This window comes from Cherax quadricarinatus, chromosome 43 (genome assembly GCF_038502225.1).
Source record: "Cherax quadricarinatus isolate ZL_2023a chromosome 43, ASM3850222v1, whole genome shotgun sequence".
In the NCBI taxonomy this organism is placed as follows: domain Eukaryota; kingdom Metazoa; phylum Arthropoda; class Malacostraca; order Decapoda; family Parastacidae; genus Cherax; species Cherax quadricarinatus.
The window spans coordinates 8,719,461-8,739,460 of NC_091334.1; the positions used below are offsets into that span (position 1 = coordinate 8,719,461).

General features: G+C 41.9%; 2 protein-coding genes across 6 annotated transcripts in view; one reads left to right on the forward strand and one right to left on the reverse strand.

Moving 5' to 3' along the window:
• LOC128694115 (CWF19-like protein 2) overlaps window positions 1-3,285 on the reverse strand; it is a 71,463-nt gene extending 68,178 nt beyond the window's left edge. For 2 of the 4 annotated variants that reach the window (XM_070093562.1, XM_070093560.1), the window contains exons 1-2: window positions 2,747-2,902; window positions 2,478-2,630 (exon numbers count right to left, since the gene is read on the reverse strand). In XM_070093562.1, coding sequence (XP_069949663.1) covers window positions 2,478-2,570 — 93 coding nt within the window. In that variant the 5' untranslated portion in view covers window positions 2,571-2,630; window positions 2,747-2,902. Of the gene's footprint in view, window positions 1-2,477; window positions 2,903-3,157 lie in introns of those variants that run through there. The other 2 variants (XM_070093563.1, XM_070093561.1) reach the window with 2 other exon arrangements.
• Window positions 3,286-16,022: 12,737 nt separating this feature from the next.
• LOC128694233 (ubiquitin carboxyl-terminal hydrolase 37) overlaps window positions 16,023-20,000 on the forward strand; it is a 30,234-nt gene continuing 26,256 nt past the window's right edge. Inside the window, exon 1 of one of the 2 annotated variants that reach the window (XM_053784250.2) lies at window positions 16,023-16,162. The gene's annotated coding sequence lies outside the window, so the exon portion shown is untranslated. Of the gene's footprint in view, window positions 16,163-16,271; window positions 16,410-20,000 lie in introns of those variants that run through there. The other variant, XM_053784251.2, reaches the window with a different exon arrangement.

A 20,000-nucleotide genomic window follows, 5' to 3' on the forward strand; every position in this document is an offset into this window, starting at 1 on the left:
CCTTACTCTTTCCTATGCAGCCTCTTCTCACTTTACGATGGAGTTCCATTCGTTAGACAATGTCAGTAAACGAATTCATTGCTAAGTGAGGAGCATACTATAATGGTAGTGGGTGCCAACTATCTCTGATATTGTTCTAATGTCACCTTTGCACCATTTATAACATTTTTGGTATATTTTTAAATGTTTATACAGTAGTGTACTGTATATTGTAATAAACAGAACAGAGGAAACCAGCTCTAATATATTACATTATATAGACATGCATACTGGTCAGAGAGCCCATCGTAAGTCCGAGGCGTCAATAAATGAGTACATTGCTAAGTGAGGAGAGGCTGTATTCACTTTTAATTTCCTTCTTTTACATACCCTACCAAACTCATCAACCAGCCTGTGCTACTTCTCTTCAGAATCTCTCAAAAGCACAGATCATCAGCAAAGAGCAATTATTTAATTATTTATTTAATTTACATTTAATTTTTCTTTAATATATAAGGATCTAGCAGTCCTTGGTGACCACTGTTGGTTCAGTAAAACGGTTACCCTGGAAAAATTTTGGAAATCAGTGGTGCACCTGTACTGTGTGAAAAATTCATTATGGTGGGTGTTTATGCACCCAGAAGTTATCATTATTATATTCACAGGAAGACGCTCAAGTTCTTGTCGTCGTACAGTGCCTGAGGAATGAGAAGCAATCAGATTTGATCTGAGGAAGAAGAAGGCAGCTCCAATTTCTTGGATCAAGTCCTTCACCAGCATCAAGGCACACCTTCATGAAATGCATTCAAAAACAAGGAGAATGTAGATAGTTTTTGGGAAGTGTTTGGCAAATGTTCAGAGTGTTGAACCTAAATGCTAAAAAGGGAGAGACTGTTGAAGAGGGAATACAGTAAATACTGTAATAAATGAAGGTTTGAAGTGCTTGCAAAAAATGACAATAATAATAATATAAAAATAATAAAAATAATAATAATAATGTATAATAATAATAATAATTTTTATTTCTACATGTACAACATATACAGGTCTAGCTGACATCAATGACATACTACTATATAGAAAGCCTGATGTATTGATTGCAGCATGAAAAGCCTAGAGCTATTATTCAACTCCCCTCATGGTTCTTTTGCATAGATATAGTACATGTATATGAATACTGTCTTAGTAACGTTAGTAAATCAACCCAAAAATTAAAACATTAAAAAAAAAAACTGATAATATTTTAACAAAACAAAAAATCATTATCCACCCTTTTTGCAGTTTCAATCATCAGATATTCTTTGGCTCTATTCTTAAATTATGTTATATTGTAAAGAGACAAGCTGTGACTTCATTGGGCAACCCATTCCAGTCTTGTACACCCACAGATGTGTGTAGTTTAATAAACAGAAGAATGGATGGGGACTCAAACTGTAGTCTTGACAGGTAGTAAATCTAGTACTGTACTATTGAGCTACGAGGCTTACAACATTGTACCTGCTACCTGTCAGGACCAAGGCTCGAGTCCCTCTCTGGCCCGGTGGCCCAGTGGCTAAAGCTCCCGCTTCACACACGGAGAGCCCGGGTTCGATTCCCGGCGGGTGGAAACATTTCGACACGTTTCCTTACACCTGTTGTCCTGTTCACCTAGCAGCAAATTGGTAACTGGGTTAGTCGACTGGTGCGGGTCGCATCCTGGGGGACAAGATTAAGGACCCCAATGGAAATAAGTTACAGTCCTCAATGACGCACTGACTTTCTTGGGTTATCCTGGGTGGCTAACCCTCCGGGGTTAAAAATCCGAATGAAATCTTATCTTATCCAAGTTCATATACATCCTTGTTAACATTTAGCCTGGCACTTGACATGACTTAATAGTAAGTATATTTAAGTACAGGTACACATAATTACAATTATCATACATAATATAAATTTCCTAGGATAACCCAAAAAGTCAAAAGTGACCTATTTCCACTAGGGTAAAAAACAGTGCTTGGCTTAGAAGTGCTCTGTGAGCAAAATAAATGAACCATTTTCACTAATATCTCCCAAAATAACAATTTGTAAATGCAATACTTACATAGGTTGTATGTACTGTAAAATGTAAATTCAAGGACCCCAATGGAAATAAATCACTGATCTTTTTTAGGTTATCCAAGGTAATTTATACTATGTATGATAATTGTACTTATGTGTACCTGTGTCTAATTATTATAATCATGGGGGAGCGCTACACCCGTAAGATTATACAGCTCGTGGGGGGGGGATGGAAGGTATTCACACTCAATTCAGGGAACCGGAGCACAGATCCAATTCCCTAGAGCAAGAGCCCCTCACTATCACTAAGGAATCTCCCTTGAGGGGTACCTGTGAGTAAAAAACTTAAATTACCAGAGTTCGGCAGAGTAATAGAACTATTTGTGTTGTGTTGTTGTTTTGTCATATGTTAAATGGCTGCAGCTGTTGTTTGCCTATATAAGAGAGCACAACTTCCATACCTTCTCCAGAATAGCTTCTCTCGCCTCTCGTTCCCACTGCCGTTTTTTCTCCTTCTCTCTCGCACTTTCAAAGTCGATAAAAGACATAGACATTTTGCTGTTGTGGTTACTCAGGGCCACCAAAGTTGAGGTTTTATTGAGTCACTTCCCAGTCTGGAGGAAAAAAAATGTTACAGTCTGGGAGGGAATGAGACAGAGGTTTCCTCCGGAAAGGGAAACGGGAACATTAAACTGGCAATTTAAATCAGATGGAGCTTATTTCTACACACCGTGACACACCAAGTGACCTTCCATTGGGGTCCTTGAGCAGCAGGACCCCTCAAGGGAGGTTCCTTGACGCTGGTGAGGGGCTCTTGATTTAGGGAATTGGATTTGTGCTCCGGTTCCCTGAATTGAGTCTGAATGCCTTCTATCCCCCCACATGCGCTGTATAATCCTACGGGTTTAGCGCTCCCCCATGATTACAATAATAATAATGAGCAGCAGGAGCAGTAAAGACGATGTAATCAGTCCATCACGTTTGATGACGTAGTTTTGAGGTGGTCAGTCCCTCAGCCTAGAGAAGAGTTCTTCTCCATAGTCTGAAACAATGTGAAGCTGAAATAACAGAATTTCATATACTGCATTCACTAGAGAAGCCTACCGTGTAGACGAGACGTTTCGGAATAACGATACTTAACTGTTGCACATTTGTCTTATCAGGCCTGGCTGACAAAGCTCTTCCTTCACACACGGAGGGCCCGGGTTCGATCCCCGGCGGGGTAGAAACATTTCGACGCGTTTTCTTACACTTGTGTTCACCTAGCAGCAAGTAGGTACCTGGGTGTTAGTAGACTGGTGTGGGTCGCATCCTGGGGAACAAGATTGAGGACCACAATAATAATAATAATAATAATAATAATAATAATAATAATAATAATAATAATAATAATAATAATAATAATAATAATAATAATAATAATAATAATAATAATAATAAAAATAATAGTTTATTTAGACATAATACATAGTTGTACAAGGAATTATAGTAGTTGGATGTACATGTCAAAATCCCCTTGTATGCAGGGCATTATGGACAGGCTTAAAATTAACTTAAAATTAACTAAGCTATGATAGATTCAGTGGTAAAAATTACAGTAAACAATTTACAATTTGAAGTACAATTGAGTATTTTAAACTATGAAATTTGAACATTTCAATTTTGAAGCATTATAGTTGTACAAATTTGTAGCAGCAATACAGTGTATAATATATCAGTGGTCAATTTACTATATGTAGTCATACAATTCATTAATCAGATCAAATCCGGGCCGGGAGAATACCGGCGAATCTTTAATTTATTTATTTATTTATTTATTTCTTTATTTATTTATTTATTACATTGAAGTACAAGGAAATACAGTGGTTAAGAGTAATATGCCAAAGTCCTTTGTATGCAGAGCATTATGGGCAGGCTTAAAATTAACTTAAGATTAACTAAGCAATGATATATTCAGTGGTAAACATTGTTGTAAACAGTTAACAATTAAGCACAAATGAGTATTTCAAAGACAAGTCATATGGTCATTTACTGTGTTGCTGAGCATTCAATAGAATGGAGTATTCTGTTAGACAATGTAATTAAAAATAACAAAGTTTGATTGGGTCACAGGTTAAACATTTATGAGATACAATTATTCAGTATTTATTTGGTTGTGGGTGAGTAAGTAATTTTTGAGAAGAGACTTGAATTTATAAACAGTGTTTCTTTTATATTCACAGGTAGTGAATTCCAGATTTTTGGGCCTTTGATGAACATTGAGCTTTTACATAGTGTGAGATGGACACGAGGAATATCCAAGAGTGATCTGTGTCTTGTGTTATGGTCATGTGTTCTGTTGGGGTTGGTAAGAAGTTTGAGGGGAGGGTTTATATCCAAGTTAAGTGTTCTATGTATGTAGTAGGTACAATAATAAGTATGGATGTTTTGTATGGTGAGTAGGTTTAGAGTTTTGAATATTGGTGGAGTGTGCTGCCTGTAGTGGGAATTTGTTATCATTCTGACTGCAGCCTTTTGTTGGGTAATTAATGGTCTGAGATGATTTATTGTTGTTGAGCCCCATGCACAAATTCCATAGGTGAGATAGGGGTAAAAAGGTGAGTGATATAGGGCCAGGAGGGCTGACTGTGGAACATAGTACCGCATCTTCGATAGTGCGCCTACGATCTTGGAAATTTTCTTGGAAATTTGTTGTATATGTGTTTGAAATTTGAGTCTATTATCAAGGTGGATTCCTAAGAATTTTCCCTTTGTGAGCTTTGTGATAGGTGATCAGTTTATCATTATGTTAAGAGGGATGTCTGTTGCTCTGTTACCAAACTGAATGAAGTAGGTTTTGTCAGTGTTGAGAGTAAGTTTGTTAGTCATCATCCAGGTAAATATTTTCTGTAATTCGGTATTCACAGTATTGGCTAGCATGACTGGGCTCGGGTGAGAGAAGACGTATGTAGTGTCATCTGCAATTATTGTGAGTTTGAGTAGTTGAGATGCATTTGGTAGGTCATTTATGTAAACGAGAAAGAGAAGAGGGCCAAGGACACTTCCCTGTGGAACACCAACTGTAATTGGCTGTGCGGAAGTTTGCTCCATTTGTGTAATAATAAAGATCAAATCGATTAAAATCAATGATTTGTAGTGCAGAAACAGATCATATGGTCATTAGATGAGTTACTGTGTATTCAAGAGAATGGATTATTCTATTAGGTAATGTAATTACAACATATTATGGTATGCCTGCGGTCTTGGAGATTTTCTTGGAAATTTGTTGTACATGTGTTTGAAATTCGAGTCTATTATCTAGGTGGATTCCTAAGAATTTTCCCTCGGTGAACTTTGTGATAGGTGAACCGTTGATCATTATATTAACTGGAACATTTGTAGTTCTGTTCCCAAACTGCATGAAGTAGGTTTTGTCAATATTGAGAGTAAGTTTGTTAATCATCATCCAGGTAGATATTTTCTGTAATTCAGTATTTACAGTACTGGCTAGTATGACTGGGCTTGGGTGATAGAAGACGTATGTTGTGTCATCTGCAAATAGTGTGGGTTTGAGTAGTTGAGATGCATTTGGTAGGTCATTATATGTAAATGAGAAAGAGAAGAGGGCCAAGGACACTTCCTTGTGGGACACCAACTGGAATTGGTTGTGTGGAAGAGTTAGCTCCATTTGTCTATACATATTGGCTTCTGTTGCTAAGGTATGACTTTTGGTAGTTGAGGGAGTGCCCAACTTATACCATAGTGTGTTAATTTTATGTGCAACAAATCATGGTCAACTGTATCAAAAGTTTTACGTAAATCAAAAGCCAGACAGTCCTTGATGACACACTGACTCATGGGTTACCCTGAGTGGCTAACCCTGCGGGGTTAAAAATTCGAACGAAATCTTATTTTATCTTATAAGACGTTGAAGTCTGTTGTGTATTTTAATAGAATAAATATGCGAATTAAGGAGCTTGGACATGGGTGAAATTCCACAGTCACTTAAAACAACGGATATAGCCCCACTCCATAAAGGTGGCAGCAAAGCATTAGCTAAGAACTATAGACCAATAGCTCTGACGTCCCACATCATAAAAATCTTTGAAAGAGTGCTAAGAAGCAGGATTGCAAATCATCTGGATTCCCAAAATCTGCACAATCCAGGGCAACATAGGTTCAGGGCAGGTCGCTCCTGCCTCTCACAACTACTGGATCACTATGACATGGCCTTGGATGCACTGGAAGAAAATCAGAATGCAGACTTTACAGAATGCAGAATACAGACTTTGCAAAAGCATTTGACAAATGCGATCATTGCGTAATAGCCCATAAAATACGTGCTAAAGGAATAACTGGGAAAGTGGGGAGATGGATCTTCAACTTCCTAACAAATCGAACACAAAGAGTAGTGGTCAACAGAGTTAAATCGGAGGCTGCCATAGTAAAGAGCTCTGTTCCACAAGGCACAGTACTCGCCCCCATCTTATTCCTTATCCTCATATCAGACATAAACAGAGATATACGCCACAGCACCGTATCATCCTTTGCGGATGATACTAGGATCTGCATGAGGCTGTCATCTGCTGAGGACGCGGTTAATCTCCAAGATATAAACAAAGTTTTCCAGTGGGCAACGGTAAACAATATGATGTTCAATGAGGACAAATTCCAACTACTCCGTTATGGAAAACTGGAGGAGATAATAACTAGAACAGAGTATACTACTGACTCCGGCCATACAATAGAGCGGAAAACTAATGTAAGGGACCTGGGAGTAGTAATGTCTGAGGATCTCACTTTCAAGGATCACAACAGTGCCACGATCGCACGTGCAAAGAAAATGATAGGATGGATAATGAGAACTTTCAAAACGAGAGATGCCAAGCCCATGATGATCCTTTTCAAATCACTTGTTCTCTCTAGGCTGGAATACTGCTGTACATTAACATCTCCACTCAAAGCAGGTGAAATCGCAGATCTAGAGAGTGTACAGAGATCCTTTACTGCACGTATAAGTTCTGTCAAGCACCTTAACTACTGGGAACGCTTGGAAGCACTTTACTTGTACTCGTTGGAACGCAGGAGGGAGAGATATATCATAATCTATACTTGGAAAATCTTGGAAGGAATGGTCCCAAATCTGCACACAGAAATCACTCCCTACGAAAGTAAAAGACTGGGCAGGCGATGCAAAATGCCCCCAATAAAAAGTAGGGGCGCCATTGGTACACTAAGGGAAAACACCATAAGTGTCCGGGGCCCAAAACTGTTTAACAGCCTCCCATCAAGCATTAGGGGAATTGCCAATAAACCCCTGGCTGCCTTCAAGAGAGAGCTGGACAGATACCTAAAGTCAGTGCCGGATCAGCCGGGCTGTGGCTCGTACGTTGGACTGCGTGCGGCCAGCAGTAACAGCCTAGTTGATCAGGCCCTGATCCATCGGGAGGCCTGGTCATGGACCGGGCCGCGGGGGCGTTGATCCCCGGAATAACCTCCAGGTAACCTCCAGGTAAGGCGGGCAGTGAGTTATTTTTAAGCTACTTCTCTGCTTTAACATTTAAGGTTTAATTAATAAGATACTACAAGGGCTCCAATGGATATAAGTCACCTTGACTTCTTTTGGGTTATCCTGGGTAATTTACATTTTGTATGATAATTGTACTTATGTGTACCTGTACTAACTAAACTTACAGTGAGAAGGTTATAGAGATCATGTGGGAGAGAGAAAGAGAAAGAGGAAATGAGTTTATTAGGCAACAGGTAAACACAAGTACAATAATCATACATGTGTAAATTACCTAGGTTAACCCCCCCCCCCCCAAAAAAAAAAAAAAAAAAGTCAGACAAAGTGACTTAGTATTTCCATTGGGTTGACGTTAACGAAGGGGGTGTGAAGAAGGCACCACCAACTTGAGACAGCAGAAAGTATGAGCTGGTGCAGTAAGAGGCTGGCATCATCAGGAAAGATAGTGACCAGGTGTTGAATTGGAGGAAATGGGAGAAGAAAGGTGACAAAACTTGCCTCATCTTATTCTGCGTAATTTGTAGTCTGTCTTTCATTTCTTTTCTGTTAGCCTAACGTGAAGACCAAAAATAATTTATATAACATTGTATAAGAGGTAAACAGTACTAAGCAGAATAGTACTATGAAGAACGAGAATAATATACACGAAATTGTATATACAATACACTGTTGTAATAAGATCACAGTAGACAGGTGATATCACAATATACAGAACAACCATTGTGAAAAGAATAATGAACTTCCAAGCACTTTCGTGATTTCTTACATTATCAAGGAAGTACATGATCTCATATAGTTCCTTGATAATGTAAGAAATCACGAGAGCGCTTGGAAGTTCACTATTCTTTTCACAGTGGTTGTTCTGCACAATACTGGACAAGAGCCAGACATACAAATGCAAATATTACAAGAAATAAGTCCTTGACTTTTTTGGGGGTTTATCCTAAGTAATTTGTACATATGTTACACTGTATGATAATTGTTCTTAAGTGTACCTGTACCTAAATAAACTTACTAATCTTAATTTTTAAATTACTGCACAAAACATACAACAATCTGAAGGCCTATATGACGCATAGCATTTCGGGTAAACCTTAGACTATAATATATTTCCCTTGTTCTCTCTAGTCTGGAATATTGCTGTACACTAGCAGCGTCTTTCAAGGCAGGTGAAATTGCTGACCTAAAGAATGTACAGAGAACCTTCACGGCACATATAAGTACGTTAAAACAACTAAACTACTGTGAACGGTCGAAGTTCCTTGACTTATATTCCCTGGAAAGCAGGCGAGAAGGATATATGATAACATACTCTCGGAAAATCCTAACGGGGTTAGTACCAAATTTGCACAAGAAAAAAAAACTCCCTACGAAAGCAGAAGACTTGACAGGAGATGTAGCATTCCCCCGATGAAAACCAGGGGCGCCACGAGTACACTGAGAGACACCACAGTAAGTGTCAGGGGTCCGAGACTGTTCAACTCCCTCCCAGCATACATAAGGGGGATCACCAGTAGGCCCCCGACTGTCTTCAAGAATGCTGATCAGTACCTGATCAGCAGGGCTGTGGTTCGTACGTCGGTTTGCGTGCGGCCAGTAGTAGCAGCCTAGTTGATAAGGCCCTGATCCACCGCGAGGCCTGGTCACAGACCGGGCCGCGGGGGCGTTGACCCTCAAAACCCTCTCCAGGTATAATTAAAATCTGCATAGTTTAATTTTTAATTTTAAAGGAAACAATACACGGTATTAACAGGTCCTGCGAGCCTTAGTAATAGGCCAGTAAGTTTATGTAGGTACAGATACACTTAAGTACAATTACTATACATGGTTCCAGTTATCCAGGATAACCTCATAAAAGTCAAAGTGACTGTCTATAAAAGTTGAATAATCATCCAGTGTAACTTCAGCATATTTATTATTATTTTTGTGTGTGTGTTTGTTCATTCCCTTCAAGGGAGGTTCCTTGACGCTGATTTCATCATTGCTTAGTAGCAGCGCTGTATAGTCCTTGTGGCTTAGCGCTTCTTTTTGATTATAATAATAATAATAATCATTGCTTAGTTAATCTTAAGTTAATTTTAAGCCAGCCCGTAATGCTATGCATAGTATAAGTGGCTTTGGCATACTGCTCTTATCTGTATTTTTTTTTGTACCTCTGTATGTGTGCACAAATTGGAAATAAATAAATAAATAAATAAATAAAGGAATTGGATCTGTGTTCCAGTTCCCTGAATTAAGCCTCTACATTCCCCTCTACATGCGCTGTATAATCCTACGGGTTTAGCGCTTCCCCATGGTTATAATATAATAATTTGTGTATTTCTTGAAGTAAACGATATTTGTACGTAGATACTTAAAGTATGGACGGATACCTGAAGTCGGTGCTGGATAAGCCGGGCTGTGGTTCGTACGTCGGACTACGTGCGACCAGCAGTAACAGCCTGGTTGATCAGGCCCTGAACCACCGGGAGGCCTGATTATGGACCGGGTCGCGGGGGCGTTGATCCCCGGAATGCCCTCCAGGTAGGTAGGGACCTGGATGATGGATGGAGGGAAGGAGGGTGATGGATGGAGGGAAGAAGGGTGATGGATGGAGGGAAGGAGGGTGATGGATGGAGGGAAGGAGGGTGATGGATGGAGGGAAGGAGGGTGATGGATGGAGGGAAGGAGGGTGATGGATGGAGGGAAGGAGGGTGATGGATGGAGGGAAGGAGGGTAATGGAGGGAAGGAGGGTGATGGATGGAGGGAAGGAGGGTGATGGATGGAGGGAAGGAGGGTAATGGATGGAGGGAAGGAGGGTGATGGATGGAGGGAAGGAGGGTGATGGATGGAGGGAAGGAGGGTGATGGATGGAGGGAAGGAGGGTGATGGATGGAGGGAAGGAGGGTGATGGATGGAGGGAAGGAGGGTGATGGATGGAGGGAAGGAGGGTAATGGATGGAGGGAAGGAGGGTGATGGATGGAGGGAAGGAGGGTGATGGATGGAGGGAAGGAGGGTGATGGATGGAGGGAAGGAGGGTAATGGAGGGAAGGAGGGTGATGGATGGAGGGAAGGAGGGTGGTGGATGGAGGGAAGGAGGGTGATGGATGGAGGGAAGGAGGGTGATGGATGGAGGGAAGGAGGGTAATGGAGGGAAGGAGGGTGATGGATGGAGGGAAGGAGGGTGATGGATGGAGGGAAGGAGGGTGATGGATGGAGGGAAGGAGGGTGATGAATGGAGGGAAGGAGGGTGATGGATGGAGGGAAGGAGGGTGATGGATGGAGGGAAGGAGGGTGATGGATGAGGGAAGGAGGGTGATGGATGGAGGGAAGGAGGGTGATGGATGGAGGGAAGGAGGGTGATGGATGGAGGGAAGGAGGGTGATGGATGGAGGGAAGGAGGGTGATGAATGGAGGGAAGGAGGGTGATGGATGGAGGGAAGGAGGGTGATGAATGGAGGGAAGGAGGGTGATGGATGGAGGGAAGGAGGGTGATGGATGGAGGGAAGGAGGGTGATGGATGAGGGAAGGAGGGTGATGGATGGAGGGAAGGAGGGTGATGGATGGAGGGAAGGAGGGTGATGGATGGAGGGAAGGAGGGTGATGGATGGAGGGAAGGAGGGTGATGAATGGAGGGAAGGAGGGTGATGGATGGAGGGAAGGAGGGTGATGGATGGAGGGAAGGAGGGTGAGGGTAAGCGGTCGTGGGGAGGATGATGTAGGAGGGCGGGAGGAAGAGGGTGATGGAGGAAGAGGGTAGGGGAGGTTACCTGGAGGCTATTCCGGGGATCAACGCCCCCGCGGCCCGGTCCAAGACCAGGCCTCCCGGTGGATCAGGGCCTGATCAACCAGGCTGTTACTACTGGTCGCACACAGTCCAACGTACGAGCCACAGCCCGGCTGATCCGGCACTGACTTTAGATATCTCTCCAGCTCTCTCTTGAAGGCAGCCAGGGGTTTATTGGTAATTCCCCTAATGCTTGATGGGAGGCTGTTGAACAGTCTTGGGCCCCGGACACTTATGGTGTTTTCTCTTAGTGTACCAATGGCGCCCCTACTTTTAATTGGGGGTATTTTGCATCGCCTGCCCAGTCTTTTACTTTCGTAGGGAGTGATTTGTGTGTGCAGATTCGGGACCATTCCTTCCAGGATTTTCCAAGTGTAGATTATGATATCTCTCTCCCTCCTGCGTTCCAACGAGTACAAGTCAAGTGCTTCCAAGCGTTCCCAGTAGTTAAGGCGCTTGACAGAACTTATACGTGCAGTAAAGGATCTCTGTACACTCTCTAGATCTGCGATTTCACCTGTTTTGAATGGAGATGTTAATGTACAGCAGTATTCCAGCCTAGAGAGAACAAGTTTACCTGGAGTGATTTGAAAAGGATCATCATTGTCTTGGCATCTCTCGTTTTGAACGTTCTCATTATCCATCATATCATTTTCTTTGCACTTGTGATCGTGGCACTGTTGTGATCCTTGAAAGTGAGATCCTCAGACATTACTGTGGAAAATTTTTTAATTTTCCGAAACTATGGTGCCTAATAGGTGTTTGATGTGTCTATATGGGTCAAAAATGTATTTGAAAATAAGAGTAGAACCAAGAGTTCCCTTTGCGCATGCGCGGATGTGCGGGGGGGGGAGAGGCGCGGATTGTTTTGAATGTGGTGAGGAAGCTGAGAAAGCATTGAACCACGAAATTGGCATTCACGGCGGCCTAAGGATTAATATAGGCCTCATTTCATAATAAGAAGTGTCGTAACTGTTCCTGGTGGAGAGTGAGGGAACGTGATTTACGGGACCACGGTAATAGAGTGGTAAAATGTGTGATAAGAGTAGGACCGGGTGTCAGGTGCACGGCCAGGGTGTGTGTCCAGGGGACATACCCGTGTGTTAATCCTCGCTCATCGGCCTCAGATCTTAATGGAGTGACCTCTAATTTGTGTAATAGTTATGAGACGTTAAATCGTCTTGTGAATGGTAATGTAATCAGTGATAATAACATTGAGTTAAGAGAATGCGGGATGTGAAATAGAGCGCCTTGCTCCGAGTGAACGTGTGACTCTCGTACCGGGGATAATGGAGATTTATGGAATCACGACTTTTAACCGGGACAAACCGACGGATACCTCGTCCTGCCGGAATGAGAACCGTGTCGGTGTAGCAGGACATCGAAACTGAGATGGTGAATGGAAGAAATAGGGAGTATCAATCACCCACAGTTAAGTAACCCTTCTAGTTATAACAAACTTATGCTGGCCAGTTGTGTTATGTTATAATTAGATAGGTTATGAGTGATCCAGCTACATCAAGTGACCACCAGAGAACATCTGGTAAGTGGTGGGATTATGTACAAATGTTTTCCTTGATGGATGTATCCAGGTGTATCCTACCCCCCTCCCCTTCATTCAGCTAAACTAATATATTCTATACAGTCCACAATTAACTAGTAGCACCGTACTTGTGTGTGCTACCCAATCCATACTGGTCTCGGATAGATATGGATAAGATTGTGAGGTCGAAGGGGCCACCTGTAGTGACCAGAGGTGGTTAAGTTTTCTCACATGTCTACACGGGGTGACTACGGTAAACGATATGGTTGTCTCCCAATGAGATTACTTGTATGTATATAATGTTGAGGTACATACAGATAAACACCCTAGAAAATTTTCCATAATTACTACTCCCAGGTCCCTTACATTATTTTTCCGCTCTATTGTATGGCGGTATGGAGGGAGAGAGGGTATGGAAGGGTTAGGGTTAGGGGGATGGAAAGAGGGAGGATGCAAGGAAGGGTGTCGGGGAGGGAGGTAGGGTGAGGGAGAGGAAGGGGTCGAGACTCAGCTCCTGGTCCCTCCTCTCCATTGAGTTAACCCTCCTGGATGCTTGAGCCCTATCATACTTATCCTTTAAGATAAGATTTTTAACCCTAGAGGGTTAACCACCCAGGATAACCCAAGAAAGTCAGTGCTTCATCGAAGGACTGTCTGTCTTATTTCCATTGGGGTCCTCAATCTTGCCCCCCAGGATGCGACCCACATCAATCGACTAACACCCAGGTACCTACTTGCTAGGTGAACAGGACAACAGGTGTAAGGAAATGCGTCGAATGTTTTCACCCCTGCCGGGAATCAAACCCGGACAGTCAGCGTATGAAGCGAGAGCTTTGCCAGCCAGACCACGTTCCCTTTCCTCCCTGACTACTCTAAATCTAAAGAAATATTTCCTAACATCCCTATGAATAATCTGTGTCCTTAACTTCCAGCTGTCCCTCGTGTACCTGAGATCCCCCTCTCAGACTGTTCTTGTCTAACATGTCAATTCTTCTCAGTATCTTGTACGTCTTAATCATGGCACCTCTGGTCTTCCATTGTCGTTAAGTTTAGCTCTGGTCTATTCTCATAGGTCATACCTCCTCAGCTCCAACTAGTTTCGTAACAAATCTTTGTACCTTTTTCCACTTGTTTACGTTTTATCAGATGTGGGTTCCATACTGGCTCTGCATACTCCAAGACGAGCCTGAAGGAATAAGTCACTTTGACTTTCCTTGGGTTATCCTAGGTAATTTACACAATGTATGATAATTGTACTTATGTGTACCTGTACCTAAATAAACTCACTGACATCCTGGTACATAGTGTCCTGAATGCTCTTGTGTGTACTCACCTAGTTGTGGTTGCGAGGGTCGATTCACAGCTCCTGGCCCCGCCTCTTCAACCGGCCGCTACCTGGTCACTCTTCCCGCTCCGTGAGCTTCATCATGCCTCTTCTTAAATCCATGAATGAATCCTGCCTCCACTACATCGCTTCCCAAACTGTTCCACTTCCTGACTACTCTGTGACTGGAGAAATACTTCCTAACATCCCTGTGGTTCATCTGAGTCTTCAACTTCCAACTGTGTCCCATTGTTGCTGTGTCCCATCTCTGGAACATTCTGTCTCTGTCCACCTTGTCGATTCCTCTCAGTAATGTACAGCAGTATTCCAGCCTAGAGAGAACAAGTGATTTGAAAAGGATCATCATTGGCTTGGCATCTCTCGTTTTGAATTTTCTCATTATCCATCCTATCATTTTCTTTGCACGTGCGATCGTGGCACTGTTGTGATCCTTGAAAGTGAGATCCTCAGACATTACTACTCCCAGGTCCCTTATATTATTTTTCCGCTCTATTGTATGGCCAGAGTCTGTAGTATACTCTGTTCTAGTTATTATCTCCTCCAGTTTTCCATAACGGAGTAGTTGGAATTTGTCCTCATTGAACATCATATTGTTTACCGTTGCCCACTGGAAAACTTTGTTTATATCTTCTTGAAGGTTAACCGCGTCCTCAGCAGATGACAGCCTCATGCAGATCCTAGTATCATCCGCAAAGGATGATACGGTGCTGTGGCGTATATCTCTGTATATGTCTGATATGAGGATGAGGAATAAGATGGGGGCGAGTACTGTGCCTTGTGGAACAGAGCTCTTCACTATGGCAGCCTCCGATTTAACTCTGTTGACCACTACTCTTTGTGTTCGATTTGTTAGGAAGTTGAAGATCCATCTCCCCACTTTCCCAGTTATTCCTTTAGCATGTATTTTATGAGCTATTACGCCATGATCGCATTTGTCAAATGCTTTTGCAAAGTCCTTGAATTTCATGGGGGTGACACCAAAGATGCTGCCCCGGGTGACACCAACTCTAGCGACGCCTCTGTTCTCTTGGCTCTTGAATCCTAATAAAAACTCACTCCTTTACCAATGGAAAGAATCCAGGACAAAAGTTTCTTCCCAGGAATTTTAAAATCTAGCAAGCAGGGTGATGAAGGGAGGGTTAGGGATTGAGAGTAGGGGAGGGTTGGGGAGCGTTAGAGTGAGGGGAGAAGGTGGGAAGGTAAAGGAGAGAGGAATGGTAGGGGAGCGTTAGGAAGAGGGTGGAAGGGTAGGGGAGCTTTAGGGTGAGGGATAGTGAGGATAGGGGAGCGTTAGGAAGAGGGTGGAATGGTAGAGGAGCGTATGGGAGAGGGAAGATGAGGGTGAGGGACAGTGAGGGTCATGGAGAGGGTGGGGGTAGGAGTGTTAGGGAGAGAGAGAGGGTGGGAGTGTTGGGGAGGGTGAGAGATAGGGTAGGGAAGGATTAGGGAGAAGGAGGGTAGAGACAGGGTGAGAGGGAGGGTGAGGGATAGGGTTAGATTGAGGGAGAGTTAGGGTAGGGAAGGGTGATGGAGACGGTGGGGGTAGGAGAGCGTTAGGGAGAGAGAGAGGGTGGGAGTGTTGGTGGAGGGTGAGGGAGAAGGTTGGGGAGGGTGATGGTAGGGGAGGGTGAGAGTTAGGGTAGGGGAGGGTGAGGGTAGGGGAGGGTTAAGGTAGGGGAGTGTAGTGGAGGGTGAGGGTAAGGGAGGGAGAGGGTAGGGGAGGGAGAGGGTAGGGGAGGGTGAGGGTAAGGGAGGGTGAGGGTAGGGGTGGGTGAGGGTAGGGGAGGGTGAGGGTAAGGGAGGGTGAGGGTTGGTGAGGGTAGGGGAGGGTGAGGGTAGGGGAGGGTGAGCAGGAAGTCCCTCACAACATGAGTACGCATTTCCCGCGCTTTCTGCCCCACACTGGATGCTGCGAGCAACTGGCAGTGGCCGCTTCTCTTCGCTAGTTTTCACCATGAAGTTCTCCCTCTGAGGATCATTACAGGTTAGTGCTGGCATGATGGAGGTGTGGAGGAGCTTGTTGAGCAAGATGGTCGTCCTGTTTGGCTGTATGTGTGGCTGGAGGAGCCATTTAATTGCTGGCTACCTACGTCATTGTTACGCAAGCAGAGTTGTGTGGCTTGAAGGGCGTTTAATGGCTCCTTGTCTACAAAAATCGTGTTTAAAAGGCAACGTGGGAGCACTTACTATACTTTCCGTGGTTATATTCACCTCTGGAAAACCATCACAATGTGAGTTGAGCCAAATGGGCTTCTGGTGCCTCTTTTGGGAAAGAAACCTCCATGTGTGTAATTTTGATCTCAGCGGTGCAGTTGGTGGTGATGGAGGGAATCAAACTGCTCTGAGACATCAGATTTGCTTATTTATGTAAGTTACGTTTGTCAGGTTTGAAAGATGACCGAGTAAATGTATAACAGCTGGGAGAGTTTCACAAGGACGTGGCCTATGGGATGGAGGGGGGAAGGTGTTGTATGATCCCTGCGGATTTAGCGCTTACCCATGACTACTAGCTAATTCACGAGATAATGAACTATAATTACTTAACATATGTACTGAATTTGTTCTTTAAAAACGTATGTACAGAATTTGTCCTTTAAAAATTAATTAAAATTAATTGACAGTATAATTAACAATTATAACCTGAGTACAGGATGTTTTATATATAATTTGATTTATATGTTGATTTTTAATTTTTGTATGTATTATAATGTGCTTTATATATATGTGTGTGTGTGTGTGGCATGCTAAATAGGTAAAATTGGCCATTTAGCAAGAACTCATTTAAAATTAAGTCCTTTCTAAAATTTTCTCTTATACTTTTAAAGATATGCTTTTTTTTCATTTATGTTAATGTAAGAATTAATAATTTTGTACCAAAAGAACCTTAGAAAACGTACTTAAACTTATTATAATCGCAGTTAATTTAGTCTAATCCAACTAAATATATTTTAGATAAGTTTACAATAATTTAATAATAAACAAACAGTGAAATATATTTTTTTCATTAGGTTCAGAATGATTTTTGTGAAATTACTGCATACGTAAATTTTTGCTTCTCTTATTCAGCAAAAAGAATGTTGCTATTTAACCCTTAAATGGTCCAAACGTATATATACGTTTTTTCAACATCTGAAAGTATGTAAAAAATGTAGATCTTTTTTTTTGTTTTACATGTGAAAACATGTAAAAAAAACTTTTATCTACATTTTTTTTTGTTATATTTGAAAATATGTAAAAAAAAGTAGATCTACTTTTGTAGCACTACGAATTTGAACGTTGATCTGTTTGGACCGTTTAAGGGTTAAACCAAAACTGCAAGTTTTACCTATTCGGCACGACATTTATATTATATTTATATTTTAACATGCTGGCCATCTCCCACCGAGGGAGGGTGACCTTAAAAAAAGAAACTCTTTCACCATCATTCACACATATCACTGTCTTTGCAGAGGCACAAAGGTACAACAGTTCAGATGCCACTCCAAACAGCAAATATCTAAAACCCTTCCTTTAAAGTATAGGCATTGTACCTCCCACCTCCAAGATTCAAATCCAGCTAACTGGTTTCCCTGAATCACTTAACAAAATATTACCCTGATCACACTCCTACAACTTGTCAATTCCTCAAAATCATTTGTCTCCATTCCTGTCTAACACACTCACACATGCCTGCAGTATGTCCAAGCCATTTCTCTTTGCTGAAGAAGGTGTCCACTGTTGTTTGCTTTTGATGACTTGAAATTTTTTGTAAACTGGTCAACAACATTGTCATTGAAGAAGTTGATGCTCCTATTCACAACAGTAATATTAAGATGCCATTTTCCCACCAGGCTCTGTGTTTGAGCCCAATGGTAACATATTTCCTTAATTTCTGCAGTGGAAATGTTGCACTTACTGCTCCCACCTCTGAAGAAGAAATTTTTTCAACCACTTCTTACTGCTCCTTGTGCAGGTCTTGAAGTTCTGTGGTGAGCTCATTCTTGTGATCCTCCACCTCCTCATTGTCTATTTCCAAACCCATGGACTTGCCCAGAGAACTTCACTATAGGCTTTGTTTCAGAGCATAAATAATAAAAAGGCACAATACCGTGACTGGAACAATACACAAATAACCTGCACATAAGAGAGAGGAGCTTATGATGACATTTTGGTCAGACTTGGACCATTTACAAAGTCACACTAACAAAAAGGAGAGAAGGAGGGAATATACATAGGCCAGCAGACAGGGACAGGACAAGAGAGGTAGTAGGAAAGGAAGAGAAGTTGTGGTAGAGGTAGTAGTATAGTGGAATCAGTCAGACTGACTCCTCTATACTACTGCTACTCTTATACTCATCTATTCTACTCTACTACCTCTCCTCTTCCTTTCCTACTACCTCTTTTGTCCCGTCTCTGTCTGCTGGCCTATGTATACTCGCCTCCTCCTCTCCTTTTTGTAAGCATGACTTTGTAAATGGTCCAAGTCGGAGTGAAATGTCTTCATAAGCTCCCTCTCCTATGTGCGGGTTATTTGTGTTTTGCTTCAAAGCCTTCGAAATCTGACTGACACAGTCTGGCCACAATTTCTTCCAGGCAGTGTTCATTGTCCTGAAAGAAACTTTTCCCCAGGCTTTGTCTGTTATCCTAAATCACTGGAGGATATTAAAATGGTTTTTCCAAAATTCCCTAAGGGTAAACTTTGTTTCAGAGGTCATTAAGCACTTTTTAAACTGGTTTTATGTAGAATTTCTTAAAATTTGAAATTACCTGCTGGTTCTTGGGTTGGATAAGAATGGTGGCATTAGGGGGCAAGAACTTCACTTAATGAAGCTGTATTCATCCACCAAATTTTCCTCCAAGCCTGGAGGGTGAGTAGGAGCATTGTTCATTACCAGAAGTGCCCTTAACCCTTTCAGGTTCAACAGGCCCTCTCAGAGACTTGTTCTCAGGGTTAGCCAAATTTCAAAAAAAAAAAAAAAAATTTTTTTTTCTTATGAAAAGATAGAGAATCTTTCCCCGATCATAATGACACTAAAAGTATGAAATTTGATGGAAAACTTACGGAATTATGCTCTTGCAAAGTTAGCGGTCTTGACGATGTTTACGCATTGGCGATTTTGCCCACATTGAGCCCTATTTTCCTCCAATTCCAGTGTACTTGTCGACAAAAATCATAACTACTTCACTAGAACTTCATTTTTTCTATCGAATGTGTACAAGAAACCACCCATTTACCGATTTCAACTATCCAATACAGTGGTCAGAATTTAGCAATTTTGCCAGTTTCACACAAATTTCAAAAGATGCCAATCTCCAAATAGGGTCCAGAATAAACAAGAAAGACATTCCTGGCACTAAAATAACATTCCCTCTGTTCATTAGTCACATCCCCAGGCCCCTCTTACATTCTTTTGCTTTCCACTTTGAATTTTTATTCTCACAAAAAAATAGAAGATTTACTGTTATGCAGACTACTGCATTGGTGTAGAAATGGTATAAATAATATCAGCGCACTTGTGAAAGAATATTAGACTCACCAGTTGACGTGTATTGGATGCATAGCATGATTTGTTTACTTTTGAACTTTGGTAAAAATCGAACATTTCTGCTACTTTGAGCTCAATTTCAAGGTACTTTTCTTTGTAAAACCAGTCAAAATCATCTCAATTTCTGTAATGTCTTCCATTTTATAAAATGAGACCAGGAAAACTAGAATACAACAATAAATACCATACGAAAATACAGTGCCAAGTCGCTGTTTTAATCCAAAAACACGGTCAAGGTTTTTTTTTTCTCATTACGCACTGTGTGCTGCAGGATTTTTTTTATACCGCGCACACTGA